The sequence below is a fragment of the Globicephala melas genome, chromosome 2 (genome assembly GCF_963455315.2).
Source record: "Globicephala melas chromosome 2, mGloMel1.2, whole genome shotgun sequence".
Lineage (NCBI taxonomy): Eukaryota > Metazoa > Chordata > Mammalia > Artiodactyla > Delphinidae > Globicephala > Globicephala melas.
The window spans coordinates 153,615,349-153,640,309 of record NC_083315.2 but is presented as its reverse complement, the minus strand read 5'-3'; the positions used below and the strand labels follow the sequence as shown (position 1 = coordinate 153,640,309).

At 41.6% G+C, this 24,961-nt stretch overlaps 1 protein-coding gene across 16 annotated transcripts in view; it reads right to left on the bottom strand.

Moving 5' to 3' along the window:
- The window catches only part of NRXN3 (neurexin 3), a 1,711,975-nt gene that overhangs the window by 902,363 nt on the left and 784,651 nt on the right, over nucleotides 1-24,961 (bottom strand). For all 16 annotated transcript variants that reach the window (XM_060295131.1, XM_060295132.1, XM_060295124.1 and 13 more), the window contains one exon: nucleotides 5,738-5,857. In XM_060295131.1, coding sequence (XP_060151114.1) covers nucleotides 5,738-5,857 — 120 coding nt within the window. The remainder of the gene's footprint in view (nucleotides 1-5,737; nucleotides 5,858-24,961) is intronic.

The following is a 24,961-nucleotide window of genomic DNA, read 5'->3' as shown; positions in this document are numbered from 1 at the left end:
CTAAAAAGTGATAAAGGGCTGATCCCTGGTGAAGACTGGAGTTCAAAAAAAAATTCAAAGAGACAACTTTAAAGTTAATTGGGATCTTTTAGAGAAAAATAGATAAGTTTACAGATAAACCGGCCCCTAGAATTGAGGGGTTAGGAAATTCTGCTCATTAGAACATGAATTTCATAAAGCAAGAAAATCATGTAGAGTGTTGACTGAGCTTTTCAAGAAGAGCTTGAAGAAACGCTTGGACAAGTAAGAGAAGGGAAGCTAACAATGAAATTTGAGAATTTAGCCCAGGGATGCAGACTGATTTAAAATTCAGGATAACTCAGAGAGCTTCAACTTGAAGTTGGTGGGGTTAGGGGGGCAGGCAGGGGAGTGAAGAAGGTGACCAAATTAGAAAGGGGCCAAATTAGAAAATGAACTAGCTTCACTGTGTGCTAAAGGAACTCCCTTGGCTGCAGACAGAGATGCCAAAAAAGATGTATGCTGCTGCACCTGGAAAATGCACTGAAGAGATTGCTGAAGTTTGAAACCTGTGCCTTTTTAAATCTGTGTATCACCTAAGCAAAATCAATAACCGGGAACCTTTTCACTCATCTCTTCTTCTTTTAGTCATTTCAATAAAATAATCTTTATTATGGTGTAGTGTGTAATGTTAAAGTTATAATAACACCATCAATTTAGTTGTATTATTCTCTATAATAGTCTTAGGTTTCTCAGGCAGGTGTTACCAATCTGCTTTTTGTTGTTGCTTCCCAAAGAATGAATGAATGAATCAATCAATCAATTTATTTATTTGTAGGAGACGTCCCTTTATAATTCTGTTTTATTTTTTTATTAATTTTTATTGGAGTATAGCTGCTTTACAGTGTTGTGTTAGTTTCTTATTGGGACCGACATATATACACTACTATGTATAAAATAGATAACTAATGAGAACCTACTCTATAGCACAGGAATCTCTACTCAATGCTTGGTGGTGACCTAAATGGGAAGGAAATCTAAAAAAGAGTGGATATGTGTATACATATGACTGATTCACCTCACTCATCTCTTTTGAATGCTGTCTTAAATTAAAACTTCCACTTAAGGGGAGAATGTATGCATACTTCTCAGCAGCTGCTTTCAAACTTTGGAGGAGAGACAAGTAACTTGGGAGAAACGTAACAAGCAAAAACCAAGACTACTGAATAGTCCCCGTATGCCAGGCATCATGCTAGGCACTTTATAACCACCATCAAATGTCACTATCACAATAAAACTGTAGAGAGGCACCATTGTCTTGCTTTAGAGCTGAGGACGCTTTGCTTAGAGAGGTTAAACTTCTATCAAAGTTCATACAGGTAATAAATGGTAGACCCCCAAATTGAACACAGGCATGTTTCAGTCCAAAGCCCATATCTTATCTTGTACACTACACTGTTTCTGGAGAAAAAGCTTGACTCATTCCTTGCATTATTGCCCAAGAAAAGCTGTACGTGGAATTTAACTGGTGAAATTTCCATGCAGAAACTGAGATGAGTTCACACTCCTTTTCAGTGGCCAAGTATTACAGTGTCATTCCATCTAACTCATGGGTAATGTATCCAGCCCCTTCCCCAGAGCAGCCATGCTGCCTTGACTCCTATTCACACATTCACTTCCACAGTTCACTGATGGCCAGCAAGCAGTTTACAGACCAGCCTGACTCAGAGTATTGAAGGTTGTTGAGAACATAAACCCACTCAAAATTTTGGCCAAGTTCAAGCTGTAACTTCCCCCACAAGGCATTAGCATATAGTGGATGAGCATGTAGGCTCTGAGGCTTCACTGCCTGGGTTCATAACTTTTCTGTGCCTCAGTTTCCCTGTGAAGTCAAGAGAAAATTATCAGGGTTAAATGTATCAGTACATATAAAGTACTTAGAACAGTGCCTGTTAACTATAACTAATTATGCAGCTTTCATTTCTTTTCCTTTCTCTGAAGTGTGTTAAGAATTTCCTGGTGACTTCATTTATTGCTTTCTCCCTTTTACCAGAACACAAGCTCTTTTTAAGTAGGGACCACGTCTTGCCTCTTCTCTATGCCCAACAGGGTTTGGAAAAGGAGCCCAGGCACAGCAAGCATCCCTCACATCTGCGGAAGGAGGCTGTACTTGAGACATCTGCTTTGGAGTCACCACTAAGAGCAGGCCAACACTGAGAGCTCAGCAAAGACACCGGGAGAGGCTAAGAGGAGGCAACTTGACCTCCCTTGGCTCACAGACATGGGGAGAGAAGTTAAGAAGACTTAAAGACTTACAAAGCCTTAGTAAAGGATGCACGTTTTGCCCACAGTCCTCCAGCTCTACCACTCTCACACCCTTTTCTCCTCGATATCAACGTTTTTCAAAAGTATATACTGTAACATACTTTAGTAATTTAAAAGAAGTTCTGGCGCCAAATAAATTGGGCAAACACTGCATATGTAATTATTGATGATGAGCAACGTATATTAGCATATTAAAGGCTCCTAATAGGTCTTTCAACTAAGAATTCCACTTCATTTTGTTTAACCTAACATTTTCCAAATTGATCTCATCCCTTTTTTTTTTTTTAATTAACGTGAGAAACAAGTTTTTTCTTGGAAAATGATTTTTACAGCTTGACGCTGTACATGCTATATAGGACGAGGGAAGGAAAGGAAAAAGTCAACATGGACCAGAGGAGTCAGAAGAGAGGTGAATTTCTGTACCAGCAAGAAGTTCTAGGTGGCGCGGGTGGTCCCTGCAGTGTCAGGCCCTAATGCTGAGGAGCTAACCCAAGGGAGGTATTCTTTTAATTTACTTTTAATCATAGAAATCCAGCTCAACCAATCAATCCTTAGCTGTCAACTGAACTTAATATTTTTCCAGGAACACGTTATATTAAAATAAATGAAAACTGCCGGGCCGAGGACTATTGCTTTCCTTGCTCTAGATTTCTTATACATCTGACCTATTCTTTGCATCATTTCTACAAACTAGCTGAAAATCTGACCTCCTGGGCGACTTTAAACAGCATGAAAGGCATTACTAAATAAGCCAATAAGACACTACTTAATAACCTGAGGACTATGTGGTTTTTAGTTTCATTGCCTGATTTTATGACTTCTGTGAGCTAAAATTAAAATTCCCAAACCCCTTATCACTGTAAGAAGCAATCCAAGGTTGTGGCTCATAAGCAAAATAGCTCTTTTCTTCTCCCAAGTTTCTTTATCCTTATGGCTGCTTTTTTTCCATCAGCAGCAAAGTAGGGGGTAAGGCAGAGTACGAAACAGCTTCATTCATTTCAAATATCAAATTACTGGATGACTTGGGCATCCATGGTTTAATCCTGCCTTTTAATTATTAGTGGTAAGAGAAAGCACACCTATAATTATCTTTACTGTAAAGCTTCTAAAAAAGAATAATGACTGAGGGAGGCATTACACATTCCTGTACCCTCAGTCCTGCAGTTCTTTATGACTATAGATTTAATGGTATATAATTTCCCTATGGAAAGAAAAGGAACTTGCTGTCTGGAAAGAGCAGGGTGAGGTCGCCATCTAGTGGCTGTTGATTGAAAACACGCTGCAAATAGCACTGTTGGCTTTACTGGGCTAAACCCAGAGCAGGCACCCAGGGACGTGACGTGTTATCACTGCTGCCTTTGCAGGCTGCTCTCTGCATTCTCTCATGCGGATTTCTTGAAGAATTAATTCAGGTTGGCTGTGGGTTCTAAAGCTTACAATCATTCTGCTTATTTTCATTACATAAATCTAAGTTACCCTTCAGGCATAGAGAACAGCAACTGTTATCTCCCACTACTAAGTTATGTCTATGTACAACTGGAGGGTGCTGGCTAATCACTGTAGTTGTCTGTCTTCTCTTTAGGAGGGAAGGGGTTGGGTACTGTTGTGTACCTACCGAAATGTATTCCTCACCTCACCCCAATCCATTCCACTGTATTTTACCTATAGTGTAAGACACATCATTTTCTTAGGATGAACTGGGAAGTCTGACAAGCAGCTTGACTTGGTCAAATCACACAGACATGAATTTAGAGCTTGCGCACACAACTCCCTCTAAGTTCGTGTCGCCCTTACGTAAAATGACAATAAGAACACTTAAGCTGCGAGGCAATGGTGCGCTCCAGAAGATTACAGGAGTCAATATGTGTACAAGGCTAACCCAGCACCTAATGCCAGCTGGGCACTGGCTATATGTGAGCTGTTCTCGCTCCTCCCAGACTCTCCTTCTTGACTCACGCACACCCATACACACAAACACACTCTCACCTGCACAAACACATACACGGCTCACTATAATTCCTGACTCCAGGAGAACAGAAGCTCAGGCTCATGATTATAAAATTAAATTACAGAACCCAAAATTGCAGAAACTTTATTCTGAAAATAGTCTTAGCAACAGTAGAATTTCAAGGTGTAAAGCATTTTAGGGACAATGACTGTTAAACCCGAAGGCTCCTCACTCTAACCTGTCTTATTCACAGAAGAAACTGTAGACATGGCTTAGGCCACTGACTTCATTTGACAGGTCCAGAAATGGTAAGTGACTTTCCCAACATCCTGCAGAGAATCAGCATCAGGGTCCAGGTGTCCTGACACCAACAGCGTTCTGCGTGATACCCCATCCTGCCCCATGTTTTCCCTTCCCACATGGACAAGAAGTCTGCATAACAGATATGTACGGCTCTCAAATACTGGAGTAAAAATTTTAGAATGCAGCATGTAAGATGCACTGACAGATGCCTTCTCTCTTCTGCCCTAGATCTTATTAAATTATCCATCAAATTCTGCCCAAAGATCTACCTCCCTAAACCGCTCCAGATTTCTCCAGCCCAAACTGATAATTGAGAAAATTACCTTCCGATTGACAATTATAACCTTACCCACCCAAATTAGAATCTCATTATATATTCCTTGTCTTATTTTCAAATTCCCGAGTCCTATCTCATCTACAAAATTGGTTCATTGTTGAAGGAAACAGGTAATTTTGTTCTTCCCTTTTTATCTTCTACAATTCCTAGCACATTCCTGAAATATAACAGGCTGTCAAGAAATACTTATTGCTTGTGTGAGGGTCTGAATGTTCCTTTACATCTGTATGGATTCATTCACTTATTCCTTGCCCTCCTAGAATGTAAATTCCACCAGACCAAGGACTTGCCTAATTGTCCACCACCACATTCCCAGTGCCTTCTAAAGCAGTGCTTAGTACAGAGTAGGTACTCAATTAATAATGATTAAATAAAGTATTAAATAAATGAATAATTATTCAGCACCTTCTAAGTATCATGCACTCACTTCGGTACTTACTTGTACCTATAATGTTCTGAATTTCTGGTTTATCCGTCTCCCTCTACTGGAGAGAGACTCATTCAAAAGGGAAGGACTGGCACTTTGAAGGATGACTGATAAGCGGTTTTTGAGTAACTGAATAATAGAAGGATCTGTAGAACTCTACGTGTGTTCTCCAGACACATACTCTATGCCTAAGGAGAGAGCCCCATCAATATGTAACCACCATAGGGGTAAGTCCTGTAATACAGATCAATGAAAAGGGATTATGAAAATATAGAGGAAGATCTTCTTAGTCTTACCTGAGCCTTAGTCTTACCAGAGAACAAGACATGTGACTTCTGTTTAGCAAAATACAAGGTTTCCAAACACAACACTTTGCTCACTGAATGACCAAGAGGAGTCTGAGAGCAAAGAGAGACAAATTCACTCCAGCTGTACTCACCCTCGGCCACATCATCGTCCACGGTTAACTTAAGGCTTTTTCCTCTCCGCACCACCCGAACGGTGTGCCATTCGTTGTCATTGAGCTTCTGCCCCGCATACAGGGTCTCTGGTCCTTTGCCTAAGGGCAGTGGTAAGTGCCAAAGTTAGAATCAATTCTAAAAGTAGTGTTCATGGCCTCAGCGTTGTCAAAGCCACACTGGTGCACATGACCCAGCAGCATTCAAGGAATCGTATCCCTCCAGAGCCCATCTGAGTTTCACTGATCCAACAGGGTCCTCCACGCAGTCCCCAGGGCACAATCTCAACTGAATCATAATGGACAATAACAAATAAGTGTCCTCCTTTATCTAAAGGTGCAAGATACTTAAAATGCCAATGGCAATAAGCCAACGTATAGCCAACATATATATGCCAATGGCAATAAGCCAACGTTTACAGGAAACAGTAGTCAGCTGTCATTTTGTTTCCTAAAGTCTTAGACTTCAGATGCATTTCTTGAAGATATAGGAAATTCATCATACATTCCTTTAGAATCATTTGGTCACTCAGGCATAATACACCAGTCTGGCTTTTGGAGAGTATCCACCAATTCGATGAGAAAAGAGCTATGCTTTTAACTTGACATTTCCATTAACCCACGGTCTTACCAGAATTCAGTGACCACAGAAATCACGACAGTAACCGTTACCATAATAATAATGTCAAGGCTTAAACCCCATTATAAATAATGCTCCTGAAGGGAATATGATGGGCCCCAGGGCTTATTCATTGTTCATCATCTTCCAAAAAGATCCAAAGACTTAAAATATGAAATAATGCAAAATTCCAAAATTGAACCTGTTTAGGTCAAAAGAATATTCAGTAAAGCGTGCCACTAAATAAAGGAATAAACCAAGTTGCCTCAAAAGATCAAGATGCTCAAGATGGTGTTCAAGTGAACCCTAGGAAGAATCAGATGCAACAAGGACTTATGGTATTTAGGGACAGAAGTTGGCAAGACGAACACTGAGGCATTGAAACATTTCACTTAGTAATGAGGGGGAGTGGAATACTATGTTTCACTCGCCATTGAACTGAGATTTAAGTTGAAAAGACAAAGAAGATTGCATAGAACCAGAAAACTTAGAACAAGTTTGCTCTCTCTACATAGATAGCTGATCGCATGCAGGAGGATACTGCTTAAATCTTCCTACATTAGTCAGTCAATATATGTAAAGCCTTACTTCTGGAAACAACTTGCAAAAACAAAAAGATGAAACAGGTAACTGGGCAATACATCTCCAAGGATGGTATGCATCTGAAATATTTCAGAAGACTACACACTTGGCTCCAACAGGGCCAGGTACTTAGTAGGTGCTTTAACGAGTGCTTGTTGAATAACTGATGTCTACCTATGTCTTTACTTCTTTGGAAACCATCAAATAAGGTCAGTATACTCTTATCTAAGTAATTTTGAAACTTTTATTATATATCTTTCCTTAACCACTCTCCCCACTCCTCTACCTCCAAGACTGAAGATATTATACATCGTTTAGGGGAGAAAAGAAAAAAGAGTATCATTTGAGTAGAGATCTTTTAAGCTAAGTCATTTTAAATTGGATCCTTTAATTTTCAGTAATTAGTATTTCTATTAAGTGTTGGTTATAAGAGTTATGACAGTAGCTGAAGTTTGGGGAAATTTCCTTCTTGAAAAATAAACAGTCTTTCAAAGTGGAAAGATTTCTTTCAATCACAATGTATTCAGCAGGTAATTTGTGTTTAATATTTTTCAGAATGTACCTATACCCCACATGCAATCCATAGTTACAAAAATCCTGAGAATTCTGTGAAGAAACTTAGAATGGACCAAATACACCCAGAACTGAGTAATGATGCCGTGAGACCAATGAAAAAAATAATTCTACAACAAAAGATGTAATACACAATCTTAGCTTCTCTTTGTGGGCATTCCTGTCTTTCATATTATCTAAAATGTATACACTGTAACAGGCTTTTCCCTACATTTCAACTGATTAGATAGCACTGCTCCTCATCTCATTAAATTCAGGTCTATGAGTGATAACAACAGCAGCACACTGTGTGGACACTGGGAGAAAATGGACCCACATCTTGTGGGTACTTTGAAGCAAGAACAGATGTTCTCAGAAGAAACAAATCTGCCTTTGTTTTTTAATGTTTTTATCCTCTTTATTCTACATGCAAATGCTTCAATAAGAAAGAAGAAAGTAAAGAAAGATGTAGAAAATATTGGCTACGGAGGCAGAACTGCTACAAACATAGGCTATTTCAAGAGCTCTTATAGGTGGCATCTGTTCTTTAGACAATTTTCACACATCGCTTAATTTTTAGGATTGGGAACAGATAAGAGGGAAAAATACTAACACAAACACAATCCGTTTTAGGACATTGTTACATTAGTGGCGTATCAGCCACAGAGATGGAAAAACAAGCCTTGCCTCAGCCCAGGTGTGGTAAATGCTGCTGATATTCTGCAGGTACTTCTGGGCTCCTTGAAATGTCCACTATGGTCAGACTGGAAATTTGACTCTAAAACTTTAGGATGTGATGGTCTGTGACCAAAAATGTGAAAAAAAGAACTGAAACCTCTCATACCCTACTGCTTGATCGCACTTGACCTCCCACCCACTAATCCTCATGACTCTAAAAGTAGAAAAAAGATTCACACTCATCTCCATAAAACGGCAGGGAAATGAGTATTGTTTGATATTTATTTTCAAGCAATAAATAGAGAAATCTCAGTGAGCTTCTGGAAAACTCTCAGCCTCCAAAAGTGGAGAGTCAATGGCATTTATCTTTAATCAAGCGAAAAGGTCAATTTGTCCTACTAGAAGGAAAATGTGGTTTAAACTCAGCTGGAAACGTTCACAGATAGAGGGGAAGGGCAAATCTAATCTGTAGCCTAAGCATAAAATGGATTGATAAGTGATGCAAGATGCAGACACAAGCTGAAAGTTGAAACATACAGAGGGATAGGTTTTAGAAATAAGAGGATTCAGTTTGGAACAACTCCTCTGGAAGATTCAAGCACAAAGCATCAGTAAAACAATGAATGTGAAGAGTTCTTTGCTGTTAAGTAAAGGATGGTCCAGGTAAGAAGGAGGAAATCATTTTGTAAGTTGAGATTTAAAAGGGAACTGGTGAGAACTTAAAAAAATATTATCAAGGCTATCAATTATCCAGCACCGTCCTTTTTCTTTTTAGTAGCTAGGAGAATTATGATCTGCAATTGGATACATATTGGACGCATGTATTAGATGCATGTTTCCTTCTTTTATAGTTTAAGTAATCAAGATTGATCACAAAACAATCCTTTGATTCCCGTTAGGCTGCTTAGATTCTTAATTTTGATCTAAATACAGAAAACTAATAAGTTGTCTGACACCCTGTAGTTGAATTTCCCAGGTAATGACACCCATGACTGGAGTAAAGAAGCAAACTTGCAGATGAAGATTTCCGGGATGCAGCAGTCTGTAGCAGTGGAGCATTGAATCATTTGCTATTGTAGAACAGAGAGCCTTCAATGAATCCTCTGGGTAACACCACACAAATGCCCATTCAACACAGCCTCACTGCAAACTCATGTAGTATCATCTTTTTTAGTTAAGGCTGGTCTCACAGAAGATCCTCTGATGAACAGGGGATAGAGAATGAGAATCATGGAAGAAGGACACAAACTAGACTGTTTTCTTGACCTCTCCTACAGTAACCCCATGGAAGCTGGAGCTAAGAATAAGATCAAAATGAAAAATTAGGAGAAAAGTACCCTTTGAGAGAGAAATCATTGCTGATTGCTTGGAGGAAGATGACACTCAGATATGAGCAGAGTGTTCCCTCTTTCGGCAGATAGGGAATGGAAGTATGTGGGAAAAATCTACATTTGAGCACTACTAAAGGCACCCACCTTCACAAGGTGGACTTTGGATTTTAATTATTTTGAAGCTATTTAGTTGTGTGTTTTTTTCTTAAACAGACTGTTCACAATACCTGAATTTGTTATTCCCCCCAGGAGCAATATAACTGGCAAAACTACAAGATACCCAAGTATCTCGTATTTCAATAATCTGTCAACATATTTCTAAGACCTGCCCAAACCAACTAAACCAGATGGTTTTGCTCATATGCAGGGAGTAGAAATTCCTTCCAAGTTCCACAAAGTGCTATTTCTAAAAGTGGGTGGGTACCATTTAGAAACTTTGGCGGGAGGGGTAGGAGGGACTAAGGAAGCAACACCTGCACCATAATCACTGAACATCTTCCTATTTGTGCAGGAAGGGAAAAGGGAAAATGGAAAACTTGATTTCTCTTGGAACTATGGTTTCACATGAATCAAAATTCCTACAATGCATTAAAAAAGATGAAATTCACTCCTTTAGAGAGGTATAGTGAAATGCATGTGATTATACATCTAAATGACATGGCAAATAAATACACAAAATGATGGACCGTGTTAGGTTTGAAGAACACCAAAAATATTTAAAAAGAGAAAACTTACCTTACTTCCACCAGCACCTTAGGTCGGGCAAGCTGAGCTGTGACAAACATTTTACTAAGCCTATATATAGCACCATATATTTTATGAGTCTTCCTCTCCAGAGAGAATAGATTCAGCAACTAAAGCAGGGGTAAGGAGGAAAAGAATGGGACTAAAGAATAAGGAGGGTGGCAGGGAAGTAGGAGAAAAGCATTTTATTTGTCCCCCAAAATTTCATGTTCTGCTTGTTTTCTTTGGGCTGACAACCCAACAGAGAGTGAGGAGTGTTTTGTTTTGATAAAAGTTATTTTTGTCAAAAGCATTCATTTTCTTTGAAAAAAAATTAAATCATATTTACTTATAGAGCCTGTTTGGTGAAATATTTCAAATAGATCATTTCATTTTTTACTGGACCCTTCAGGACTCAGGAAGAGCTGTCATCTCTCCTACAATAGATGCAAAAAGCAGAGGAGGCTCTCTGGAAGCCTTGTATTAAGAAGTCTCCCAGTGAAGTATGTGAGAAAGACAAGTGAGCCAATCATTCAGCTTGAGCCCATACACCCTCCTGGAGGCCTGCGTCTAGTTAAAACCCACTGAAGACACCAGCGATATGTATTGGGCTTGAATAGGTCCACGTCCCACCAGGCCTGCCACATGCAACATGTTCGTCTCTGGGCTGCCATCCCTTTCCCTGTGGCTCATTCTCTACTCTGCCCTTCCAGGTTCTGACAGAGTCCTGTTACTAACACCAACCACATATCACAGCGTTTACTCACATATTTAACAAACGGTAAAGGAGCATCGGCTTGGGTGCAGGCACCATTCTAGGCGTGAAGGATGAAGAGGCGAACAAGACAGACCAGGTGCCCGCCCTTTACAGAGCTCACAGGCTAGTTTGGGGTGGGGGGGCAATGAAGGATAAAATGCAAATTGAAGAACATGAGATCATTTCAGATAGGTTGGGTTCTATGAAGAAAATACAACAGGGTACTACGATGAGAAGTAATTGGGGTGGGGAGTGGGAATAGAGGATTGGCTACATCACAGAATGTTCCAGAAAGGCCCCTCTGAGGTGACATCTCTCTTCTGGCCCTGTACCAGGTTGGACGGAGAGCTATTAAGTGAGATGGTACATCTGAGAAGGAGCGGAAAGAAGTCCCTCATGTCTGCAGAGGGGCTGTGACAGGAGAGAAGATGGCAGCGTAGACAGAAGCCAGATCTAGAGGCCCTAGAACCTGAATGCTGCTCTAAGTGCAGCAGGAGGCCACTGGGAAGTTTTCAGCAAGGGGATCACAGGACCAAATTTAAGTTTGAAAACTCACTCTGGATGCTACGGATGCACTGGCCCAGAAGAGACAAACAACGGAGACGAGGAGATGTACTAAAAGGCTGTTAAAGGCAGGAAATGGGACCTGGACTAGGGAGGTAGCAGTAGAAACAGAAGTGGTGAGGTCTGTGATGTATTTCAGAGGTGGGGTCGACAGCACTTGGAGACTGGTTTGGGAGGTGGGTTGGAAGTGGGAGAGAGAAAGAGAAGAATCGATGATGACTCCCAGATTTGGTCTGGGAGCCTGAGTGACGAAGGCACCTTCAACCGAGATAAGAACGATTCCAGAAGAAGCAAGACATGATTGATTGATCCTATTAGCCAGGGGAGCTTACCTCTGTTACTTGTGTCTTTCCTACCTAGCATCAGTCACACTTGTTATCATCTCCTGCAAGCTTCCTACTGAAGAGAAGTGTGAATCAGAGTTCACTGCTTGCAACCTTGACACAAGGTTGCTGGGTTAATGTTATCTTTCTTTCTCTGACTTTGTCTCTCTGTCTGTCTCCCTGTCTCCCCTCTTCTTCCCTTCCTTCTTTTCTCCTTTCCTTTCTCCCTTCCTTCCTTTAAGAAAAAACATGCTGCTTTTGTAATCCCCAACAGCTAAGCAGAGTATCTTACACCAAGGAGGTGTTCAACGTACTAGAAAAAAAAAAAAAAAAAAACTAGTGAGTGAATAAATAGAATTGAATGAATTAAATAACAAATTAGTAGACAGGTTGAGGGAGGGAGAAGAAATGGAAGGGGAGCTGAAGAGAGTTACAAATTATTTTAGCAATATAATGAATTGGACCAATTCAGGAAGATATTCAGTACAGAAATAAATACACTTAGTTGAATTAAGAAGTGAATATGTAAAATTGAATGAACAAATAAATAACAGAGTAAATCTGTTGAAGGTAGAGGAAGAGGAGGAAGGGAAAGGAGCATAAGAGACCTGAACATTGCATTTTGTGAATTAGTGAATTAGACAAATCTGAAGCTAAAAGACACCAGGCAGCAGATATAAATAAAGACACTACCTTTCCTTTTAAACATATATATATATGTGTGTGTGTGTATATATATATATATTCCGCCCCCCCCCAGACAAAAGACAATGCATCTTTCTGGGAAACTCACATGGGGATGAAGGAGGTACCAAGTACATTCATACACGATCTTATTTAGGTTCATAATATGAGGCTGATACAGTTTACCCAACTTTACAATAAAGAGGCAGGGCACAGCACCACAAGGTCAAGGTCACACAGCTATAGGACTCAACCCCCAGTCAGTCCGTCTCCAAAATCTCTCCACTGAGCCTCATTTGTTCTCACAACTCCATCAAGGTTACACTCCCGGGTCGTCCCAGTCCAGGTATTTGAGGAGGATTGAGGTGAGCCCAGGTAAAGGACATGGAGAAAATCAGAACACTGCCTAATATGAAACCGGAAATCTAATTTGGGGGTTTAATGAAAAGTAGGACCTGCGTTCGCTTTGCTTTTTCAATTTCCAAGGCTAGGATCTAGTCCCAGCATATAGGACCTACTAATAAAACCAAAAGAAGTTAAAAGTTTACACTGGAAATGTAAGTGAAGGGTAAATATGCCACTGTATTTTGGTGCACCAGCAAGCGACACTTTTGGTGTCCCACATCACGTCCTGAGCCAACCTCAGATCTCAGCCACAGAGGCAGCGGGCAGTTACTGCTACACACCGTCTCACACACACTCTGACAGTCCCCGCCTCAAGCAGGGCCAGCTCTCAGGTCTTCTCAGCCTTCTCTGAAGTCTTCCTTATCTGCACACAAGAGCAGCAAAGTGGGGTAGTGGGGCTGGCAAACAAGGGGGATGGAGCTCATGGATAAATGTCCCAGTCGCCTGTCTCTCAGGCAGACAGTTCTTGGAGATGCTCATCACAACACCCTCCATCTGCCCCACTTCCATGTGGCTCACGGCAGAATCCTTGACCATGGACGCTTGCATTGGTGTTTCTTCCTTCATGCTCATTATCTTTGCTCCTTCATTCCTACTTTTGGGATCCCTCCCAAATAAACCACCTGACCCAAGTCCTTGTCTCAGACTCTGCTCCCAAGGGAACGCAGACTACGATGAAACATGTAGCACTTGATCCCTTCCTCCCTAGTAACTTAAGATGGTACAACCACCCTGTGAGGTGGGTGATACCACTTACATGATGAGCTCCAGAGAGGTCAGGTGACTTTCCCAAGGTCACAAGGCTATTATATTATGACGTTATTAAATCAAGAATCCAGGCCTCCTGACTCCACGGATAGAGCTCTTTCCATTAACCTCTAGGTGCCTGAAGTCTCTGAAGTCCAGGGAAGACAGGGGACAGTGGTCTGCTATCAGCACTGAGGGCAGACTTGGGGGCTATGGTTGTAAATTAGCAAATAGTGACCAAAGGCTTGAGGTTGTGAGAAAGTAGCACAGGTCTCTGAGGACCATCCCCGGGCTCTCTGCTGTGAGGACCCATGAGGACCCGTAAGGACCATGGAGGGCTTTTGAGAAGGTGAGGTCACCATCATTCCTAATTAGCTTAGGTCTGTTCAAGATAAAAGTTAAGACATGTGGTCTCCATACCCACAGTCCCTCCAGGCTCTAAGTTTTTAATAATTACCACATCCCAGGTGGTGGACTTTATTTTAAATATAAAGATATAGTCACTGGGTTTTAAAAAGTATCCCCAAAACAAAGAGTTCTGTGAAATGGCATTTCCATATCAATCCCCTGTCTGCAGCACCTCCTTCCCACAACAGAAAGTAATAAATCTAAGGTAAGAATAGGAAAGGAATGATATTTCCAGCCTATCTCCTTGGAATGATAATTACAAGGTCTACTGGCTTATGAGATGGATGACATTAGCTGATCACCCACTGTGGACACGGGCAACTGCCACACAGAATGGTCCTATCAACTGGGTGGACCCTCTTATCCTTTTAACATCTGGTTTGTGCAACTGGGGGATCCAGGAGGTTGCATTAGCAGAGAGATCACTCTACTCTGGTCCCAGTTCACTGAGATGATGATCCTTTTCCCCCCTAAAATAATGTGTATGTAGGTTTGAAAACATGAGAAATGACAGCTCCCCATCTCACTAGAAATATCATCTCTTTATGGTACTCACCAAAATAAAACTTGCAAGACAAGCACAGAGAGGAAAAAGAATTAAAACAAGAGCATTAACAAAAATAGATCGAGTATTTTAATTCAGATGTATTTGTCTCCCCTTAAGTAATGTAAATGCAACAGACTCCTCATGCAGCAAGCATGGCCTTGGGTCAGACGTGCAAAGTGGCTACCCTGGCAAACATGACTAATTTCCTTGGGCTGTCTTTGCACCTTTGTGCAATGCTTTGGCTATGGTATGGACATGAACTTCAGACTGCTGAGTGCTTTATCCATGTACCCTGAATTCCTGACCCAACTGGGGGCATCAAACAAAAGGAATTGTTACCATTGGAGAGGGTGAAATCACCACCCCACTTCCAGGCTGTATAAAGGATGATAAGTTTAATTGAGAGGTTCACCACGTGCTATAAAGCATTGTGGAAGTTTCTGGGGGTGCAAAGATGAAAAAGACACATTCACTGTAACCAAGGAGTTCAGAGCCTACTGGAGCAGTTGAACAAATAAAAACCAATTGTGTGGGAGGAATGGGTATAGAGGTTTGCCCTGGGTACCCTGGTGGTCGGGTGCTTAGTCTATCAAGAAATCTGAGTCATTAACTACCCTTTTCTCTTCACATGTGTTCATGCAGGACCATACAGATCATATAAGCCAGAGACCAAGACCTTCATTTCTATATTCTCAACTCTAAATAGTACTATCTTTGGCATGCACAGTGGATCCTCAAAGTTGAAGAATGAATGAATAAATTTCTTCTTCTTCTTCTACTTGTATTAGACTCTGTTAATAATAGCTAATATGTATATTTTACTTACTGGACACTGGTCACTGGACACCAGTCTAAGTGTTTTACTAATGAATTAATACATTAATCACATAAAGTTGTTGTGGTTGATTGTATTGTTGACAATATTTGCTGCCCCTTCCTATCAGCCTTTTCCTAAATAGGTCCATCCTCTCTGGAGGATTATATTTCCTGTCCCATTAAGTCAGACATTTCGTGTGGCTTGCTTTATAACCAAAGAAACATGAGAAGTGTCTTGGGCCGCTCAGAAGGTTTATGAGCCATCACATCACATCATAAGCTCTCTTTTCCCTTTGCCACAAATCCAAGATGTGACACATTAGGGCTGCTTCTTCAGCCAGGGTCCAGAAACGAAGAGGACGTGAAGCTGAGCTGTAGCAGAGCCATGACGGACAGAGCCAGGATGATGCAGGGAGGTGTTTTTGGCTGAAGTATAACTGAGCAGAGCTGATCTATCAATTTCCACACTTGAACTTGAGGAAACCAAGGCAGAAAAAATTTCAGTCAGTTCTCCAGGGCCACATAAGTAACCACTGCTGGGATTTGAATATGGCAGCCTGGTTCCATTTGCCCTTAAGGACTACACTATACAGCCTCTATTAGCCAAGGGGAGAACTAAGGATGGCTAAGGATGAATTCTCACAGTGAAACATTCTACACATGCCCTCGAGGAAAAAAATACAAAACTATTAAATCAATGCATACAATGGAAACAACTTTAATTTCTGGGTGGACAGAAGACAAAGAAAGGCAGAGAAGAAAAAGGAGGCAAAATAAAATGGGACAAGAGAGAAACACACAGAGAAAATGACAGAGGAAAGAAACAGATTAAGAGAAATCTCAATGTTTGTCAAATTGCTCAGAGGCAAATATCTCTTCTGGAAAAATAAAACTCTTAAGATTTTTTTATTTCTAAAATGCTGCCAGAACACAGAACAAACAAAAATGTTTAGAAGCATGTAGTTTTTGGAAATTATCTGGGTTTTTCCACTTTAATAAAATATACTCCTCTGTTTGTGATCTATACAGGATGACAAGAGGTACATCTCACCCAGGGGGATGCCATTTAAATGCATGGAACGGTCCTGTCATTTTAACTTTCAGATTCTCCAGCGCTGTTAGGAAATAATTTAGGCCAGTGGATCTCACATTTTAAATGTGGTAAGAAGCATCTGTGGATAAGGTTAAGAATTCAGATTCCGGGACTCCAGACATTTTGCTTGTCTTTTGCCAAACTTTATTTCTCTCCTCAACTCTGTTTTCCTATTTCATTTTTTTCCCAGGTTATCTCCTAGACATACCTTATTTTCCCAACCCCTTCTTTCCTTTGGTAAAGAGGAATGACCTCTTAAGGACATCACCACCCAGTTCTGCAGGCCATTAAGCTAGCAGTCATCCTGGACTCTCCTTTACCTCACCTTCTGCACCCAAATCATAGCCAAGCCAGGCAGTTCTATCTCCCAGGTACTGCCTGAGTCTATTCTCTCCATTACCTCCCACCCCTGCTGCCCGAGTTCTGGTCTCCCTCTGTTCCCCCTTTAAGGGGGCAACTTTAGCAATACCTATCTATCAACCTTTCACACTCTGGTCAGAACTACTATCCTTCAACAGAAATTTCTTCATGCCAGTTCCTACTTAAAATCCCCAAAGGCCACTAAATGTCTAGGTACAGTGAAGGCATACAGAGTCCTTGGGGATCTGGCCCCAGCATAAGTTGTTATAACCTCACTTCTCACAGCAAATATAACACACCAACTGCACCACCTTGCACCTGGTTATTTCATCAGCTTAACCCTAGGCACTCTCAGAACCTAACTAAAACATTGCCACACCAAAGCCCTCCCCACCAAATTCATTAAACTCACTATAACTCTATTTTTTTTAATCTGTAAAGGATAGTAACTACCTCACAAGGTTTTGTGAGGATGAATCAAGGTATTATGTGTAAAACATTTCATAGTGACTAGTGCCTACTACACGCTAAGGGAACATTACCTATCTTAGCGATGGCGTAAATATCTTTCTCCCTACCATGTATGTTATTATGAAATCCACATTCAAGGCCTGAAGTAGAAGCCCACAGCAAACTGAAATTTGAACAGTATCGTATGATGGGAGACATGGTTAATGCAACGCCATCCCATCACAGAATCAACTTGGAACATGACACCTGCAAGCAAAGCGATGGATTTCATGAAAGTTTCTCCTCTTTCTCCCTCCTCCTCTCCTTCCCCCTCTCTTTCTCCCTCTCCCCCTCCTCCCTTCCTCCGTCTCCATTATTGGTTGAAGAAGAACCAAAAACACTTGCTGTTTACAGGCTACCTAGTATGGACCAAGCACACAATTTTCTATATCCCACTTACCTCTCATAAGCATAGTTATCTAATACTGCCTGAAATTTGAATTTCTCATCCTATTTTACATGGAAAACAACTGAGGCTCAGAGAGTTTAAGCACCATGAATAAGGTCATTTAGGTTGAAAGTGGCAGAAACCAGGTTCAGACATGTATCTCTGTGACTCCAACGGCAGTGCTTTATTCAGACACCTCAACTTTTTCCTGAGCCAATTATTTTTATTAGCCAGTACGTTAGTGCTTGAGATAAATTTCAGTGGCTATTAAAATAATATTGCTTATAGAGCATTTAGAGCTATTGATCACTTTCTTATAATACTGTATACCCTTATCAACAAGTGTTTGGCAAAGAGACGTTTTAAAGATATCCTCTCAAGATACTGATTTTTGTTTCTTTTAATCCATTACTAGGAGTTCTCCCCCCATTCTTATATATTTGGAAAATTCTGGAGAACCAACTTCACTTGAAAAAATCATTTCAAATGCCGAATTCAGTGTGCTTATGAATTCCTTTTCTTCCCAACCTTTCACATCTGCCATACGGGTACCAGAGATTCTCCAGGTCTCATTTACTAGTTGTGGCTCCCATGGCTGGGGACAGAGGCTCAATACAAAGACAGGAAGAGCCAGAGACAGGGCTGCTGAAGGTCACAGGGAAAGCTGGGATGAATCAGTCACAAGACTGTTGGAGGCTGGTGACAGGCTAGCTGGTGAGGGAGGAGGAAAGGGTGTTCTGAGGAGAGGAACTAGGAGGGACTTGGGAGAGAGCTTTGCAGGGTACATGGTGGTCCCATGCCTGGAGGAAGGAGCTCTGTCCTACTGGGGTGACTCTTCCTAGACAAACCTATGCACTAGCTCCAGAGCTACACACACCCTATCAGCTCCTAATCACACTGTCTACCCAGATGACCTTTTACTTGGTCAACATTGGACCAACATTGGTCCCCTGTAGCTAGAACACAGCCTCGCAGTTCTCTCTCCTACTCTCTGACCCAAAAGCAAGCTCTTTCCGATTTTCTAACACTAAACGATGCGTCCTTTCTACACCCCTTTTGCTAATAGTGGGTCTGTTAGAATACAAAGCACTGAAATAGGGTCCCTGTCCATTTCAGAGGGTGATTAGACAGTCCCAGAGACGGCATAGGGTTGCTAGGGTGAAGGGCTGCACGAGAGTTGTACGGATGATGGGGTATGAAATAACTGCTATACTTTGTATTGGGGCTTAATATTTAATTCTCACAGTACTGTGAAGTAAGCATTGTGATCCCATGTTACAGATGATGAAAATTAAGGAACAGCTAATAAGCAGATCCAAAGCCAGGTTTATCTGAGTGTCAAGCCTTCATTCTTATACTAAACTGCCTTCTGGATGGATGATGACTGTGAGTGGAAGGTGGACCAGGTGTAATGACCAATGCTGCCCTGCAGGAGTAGTAGTGGAGGTTGGGGGATGCACCCTGGTAGGAGAACCAGAAATGCTTCTTTGAACTGATTCTCAGGCTGCGTAAGAATGAGGGTGAGTAGGTGGGTGAGGCAGCAGGAGAATCCCAAGGAGGGACATGGATGGGAAAAGGTAAATGCCGGTGGGCCTTAGATCATGCTTCTGGGGGAGGGACATTTGCATATTGGGGTATTTGATTATTCAGTGAATTTACATTGACTAGGACATGCGTTAATATTTGTGGGAACTCAAGAGCGTCCCCTCCAGTTGGATTTGAGGTGGGTCACTCTGGTCTCAATAACCTTTCTATTTCCCAATGATTTTGAGGTCAGTGGGTGGCTGCAAACTCCATGGGGCCAGAGACTGTGCCAACCTTTTTTAAGTTCTCATCCAAGGCTGAGATGTGGTCATTACTCAACACGCACTTATATGAACGTATATAAATGCAGCTTATGGACACTGACATTCAAATAGTGAATCAATCAACATGCTCTAACATGGAAATAGGGGAGAAAGTGGTTATGTGCTATTACATCTAATTATCCTGTTTGAAGTAACTTACACTCCAACTGCCTCATAATCCTAGCTACGATTCATACAGTGCTGTGATTTGATCCAGTTCCCTTGGGACCGGTGGAAAGACAAGTTCTACTATACAGGTTCGCACACAGCAGGTGTCCAATAGATTAGTGCTACTTGTTGTTATTATTCATTTATAAAAACATATTTAAGTGATTTTTTAAAAATCAAGTAACAGGAATAAAAAGTGCTTTGGATAAAACATTCAAAGGAAGAAATGAAGGGAAAGAAAGTCCCATAAGGACTGAATTTTAAAATGACAAGTGTAAAAATCCTCCTCACTTCAAGAACAAATATCCCCCCGATGGTTGCACAGTAACATTCATTTCTTTCTTATTAAATATTCATTAACTCAATAACTTGGCAAATACCACTCATTTTTAATATGCAGGGCTTTGGCTAGTGGCTGGGGATAAAAGGAGAAATATATTAAAAATCCCTGAATAGGGCTTCCCTGGTGGCACAGTGGTTGGGGGTCCGCCTGCCGATGCAGGGGACACGGGTTCGTGCCCTGGTCCGGGAAGATCCCACATGCCGCGGAGCGGCTGAGTCCGTGAGCCATGGCCGCTGAGCCTGCGCGTCTGGAGCCTGTGCTCCGCAACGGGAGACGCCACAACAGTGAGAGGCCCGCATACCGCAAAAAAAAAAAAAAAAAAAATCCCTGAATAAAACTTACTCAGAGTCTCATGGAGGACAGAGTAGTGTAAAAAATGTAATACGATGTTTTCAGTGCTCTCATAGTAGCATGAGCTTCTTATACTCCACTTTAGGAGCACAGTGAGAGGGAGGGGGTATGTGTGTGCACACGTGTTTGCCTTTTGGTCTGGGTTTGGAGTTAAGAAGACAGCTTAGAGAGTAAGTCAAGTAAGAGAGAAGTCAAGTAAGACTTCTTAGAGAAAGCAATGCTTATGCTGCGTAAAGGATGGACAGGAACTAGTGCTCCAGGTAGACCAGAGATGGAAGAACATTCTGCACATAGGCAGACCTGCAAGAGGTTGGCAAGTTCAGGGAGTATGTGGTGTTCTATGTGGTAGGGAAGTGGAGGGCACTTTAATGAGAGGTAGGAGATGAGGCTAAAGAGTAGTAGACTGTAAGGACCTTTATGCAATAACATGAAATAAAATAAGATTTTTTATTTTACTTTCTAGACCAAAAAGACCTCTTAAAATATCTTAACTAGGCTGCAGTGTGTGTCTGCTGTATTATTTAGGATTATTCAATTTTCCTATAGATTACAATAAAAGCAAAGGGCTAATAAAACTTATAGAATGTATTTAGTATAGAGAGCAAATGGTAACCTCTGACACCTGTTAAACAAAGAGAAAATAAAGAGAGCATATGTATTTTAAACAAAGATAAAATGGATGGACCAGAGAGGTACTTGCCCATAGAAAGGGATGGAAGTACCTAGTAAACCATATATATTTATAAAGCTCAGACCTTGTCTGATTGACAGCTATCACTCCTAAATTGGTCAACTCATTAGTGACATTCATTATGGCCCCATTATTTCTCCACTTGAGACACACAGATAAAACATATATGTGGTCATCAGGCTAACTGGTGAGCTATAGCTATAGTGGCCAGATCTATTTGCTCTTGTGTCTCCAGTAGGGCAAGCGTGTGATGACCCCAGCTGCCTTCCAGCTGCTGTAATCCCTATCTTAAGCTCAACTCTGGTCCTTGTAACCACCCATCAGCAGGAAAGGCTGATATGGCAGAGAGGGAACAAACTATATGAACACTGTGTGACCAAGGATCCAGGTAGAGCAGTCTTACCATCCTGCTTACTGTCCTAAGTGTGACCATCTGCCTGATCGTTTTCCCCTTGCTTTTTGCTGTGCACTTTAAGTGATTTAATGAACCATGTGATTACACATCTTAATTTGGTCTATGAGCATTTCTGTGCCATGACCCTTAGGGCAGCCTGCCTGAGTATACTTGGAGTGTGAAGACGATTTCCCACATGCCACAGGGACTGATACGATCAGATTACAGTTTTAGAAAAATCACTCTGGCCCTTCAAGAGTGAAGCCTAGAAGAGGGGCGAGGCTGGAGGTAGAGACCAATTCCTGAATCCCTTTGCCAGCCAATGAAATGCAACTCAGATTTCACAAAGCAAGGGTTAGATGAGAACTAGAGGCTCTAGTCCCACAACACAGAAGAAAATGTCCGGAAGACCCCAAATCTTTACTGTTAAACCAAAATAAACTCAAGTCCTAAAACACCACAAAGTCCATACAAAAACCACTTAGAAGAAGAAAAAAAGAAACAATGATTAATGTCAAATAAAGGCTGAGATTCCTCCACATCCACCCAAGGTTATGCACCCTTCCTGGTACACAGATGGTGTCAGGAGAGCTTGCAGAGTTAACGGCCCACCACGATTACAACACAGTTCCATAATCTCTCCTGCAGGCCGGCAAGATACCCCGAAGAAACTGAAACCAGCACACTAAAAACACCAGGTGAAGGAAATGGCCAAACGATAATTCAAATGCCTCGCAATGAGTGGTGAGCCGGAGGGCATGACAAAGAACGTTGGATTTCAAGCTAGCCAGACTTGGCTTCCCAAATTCCTGCTCCGTAAGTACCAGCTGTGTGACCTTGGACACACACCTAAATGTCTCTGAGCCTTAATGTCTTAGAGTTGGAAACTGGTAAGAACAATCGTTTCCATCAAGGGGCTATGGTAAAAAACATACGAGATAGCACAACGAATGTGTCCAGCTTGTCTAAATGTGACTGTTGTACTCTTATTTCTTCAGTCTCTGGTTTATCCCAATGCTAAAAATGTATTCCTTTAAGCATCCTAACACTGATGTTATGTTGCTAAGGAAACTTTTCTAGAGATAACCAAGGCTAGCATTGGGTCATTTAGATTTAAGCACTTAGGCTTTGAGGAACTCCAGCAAATTCTCCTCCCTGGGGAACACTGTTCAGCCATGAGCTTTGGGATGTCTTAAGAAGCTTACAAATTCCTCTCACAGTGAACTCAACTTCAAGGCCACTGTGTGAAGCCAGTATCATTTACAAGTGCCTCAGAGGTGGAAAATTTCCCAGTGATATCTTCCATTTTAAAGTCTATCATAGTCTCATAGAACATCCTTCTATTTCTCATTTTTTCTTGCATTTCTTTTTTAAAATTATGGTTTTCCAACCTAACTAAAAACATCCAATTTTTGTTAAATTGTGAAAAGGAGAAGATGAGTTTGCGAGGCTAAATGATACGATGTGCAATTCAGATGGGTAATTTACCCAAACAAGGACACTGAGAAGCCCAATTTCTCTGCTACTGTAAAGGAATATTGTACCAGATGAGCCCCTGCAGTTTCAAAGAGGGATGAAGTGCATAGGAAAGAAGCATGTTTAACAGCCAAGGCATCACTGACAACAAAGGAAGCGCAGGTACACGCCGTTAACACACTACTTAAGTATAGGTACCGCCAAAATACCCGTGGGACCAATCTGTAAAATCGAGATGAGAGAACTCCAGAAATCCAGAAGGTGACTTGAAGGTGATCAAGTCCAGTCCTATTTTATCTTTGACGAGGGTTCAAAGGCACAAAAAGGTTAAGTGACATGCCCAAATCCTTAGAACTAGTAACAGAGTTTGGGCCCAGGACTCTGGGAAATCACTTCAGTGGCCTCTCTATGAAGACACGAGCAACTCTTCAGGGTAACCGAGGTTGAGACTATGGAAACGCCTGATGGGAATGTTCCCAGGAATGTTTTCTTTTAGAGTGAGGTATAATTGACATATAATAAACCACACACATTTAAGGTGATCGATTTGATAAGCTCTGACATATGAATAGACCTATGAAATCATTACCACAATCAAGAGAAGGACCATATCCACCACGCCCGAAAGTTTCCTTGTACCAGCTTGTTACCCCTTCCTCAGGCCCCTCTCTAGGCAACCAAAGATCTGCATTGTCACCATAGGTTTGTTTGCGTTTTCTAGATTTATATAAATGGAACCGCACAATATTCTTTTTCGTCTGGCATCTTTGAGTGTGAACATAGTCCATTCCTTTGTTCTAATAAAAGCTCACCTTCTGTGAAAAGAGGTGGTGGGGCATATTTGACTTGCAGCCTGTAGTCTGTCGGCAGCTGCTCTAGGTCTAGAGCCCATGTGCTTATTTCTGTGCTGTACCCCATCCAGCAGAGGTCCCTGGAGGTAAAATAGGACTGCTGGAGGCCAGACAAAGTAGGGAGGGCGTTTGTGTTTGTGTGCATTGGGGAGCAGAGGGAACATGACTTACGAAGTGAGAGTTAAGGTAGGAAAGACAACAGATGATGTATAATGCTACGGAACTGGACATTATTCTGTAAACAACTGAGAACCTTTGGGGAATTGAATAATGATATTAAGAAGAGAGTGGAGTGGATTAGATGAAGACCAGAACAGACAGACTACAGAGAGACCACTGAATTTAGAAAAGAGGTAAATAATCCTGAATTTAAAATACTCTATAGGGGCTTCCCTGGTGGCGCAGTGGTTGAGAGTCCGCCTGCCGATGCAGGGGACGCGGGTTCGTGCCCCGGTCCGGGAAGATCCCACATGCCGCGGAGCGGCTGGGCCCGTGAGCCATGGCCGCTAAGCCTGCGCGTCCGGAGCCTGTGCTCTGCAATGGGAGGGGCCACAACAGTGAGAGGCCCGCGTACCGCAAAAAAATAAATAAAAATAAAAAAATAAAAAATAAAAATAAAATACTCTATAGCAGAAAGAAATAAGTAAAGGGTGTGAATAGAAAAGAGAGCTAGGTGATCAGCTGGGTGACAGGGTTGGGGGCTGGGAGAGGGGCAAATGAAGGATTACTTCCATGTTTCCAGCCTGCTTAACTTGGTCTTGCCACTTATTTTAGATGAAACAAAGAAAGATAGATCTGGGTTTGGAAGAAACACTGATGAGCTCTATTTTGTACGTCCGGAGTCTGCGGGATATACGTGTGGGAATGACTAGGAAGTAATCAGAAACGTGAGCCCAGTATTCCAGAGCCAGATGGAGAGGATGAGGGCTTACATACTCGCACACACATATCCACAGCCCTTTGAGTCCGAAGAACTAGTTTTCTTTGATTGCTGTCAC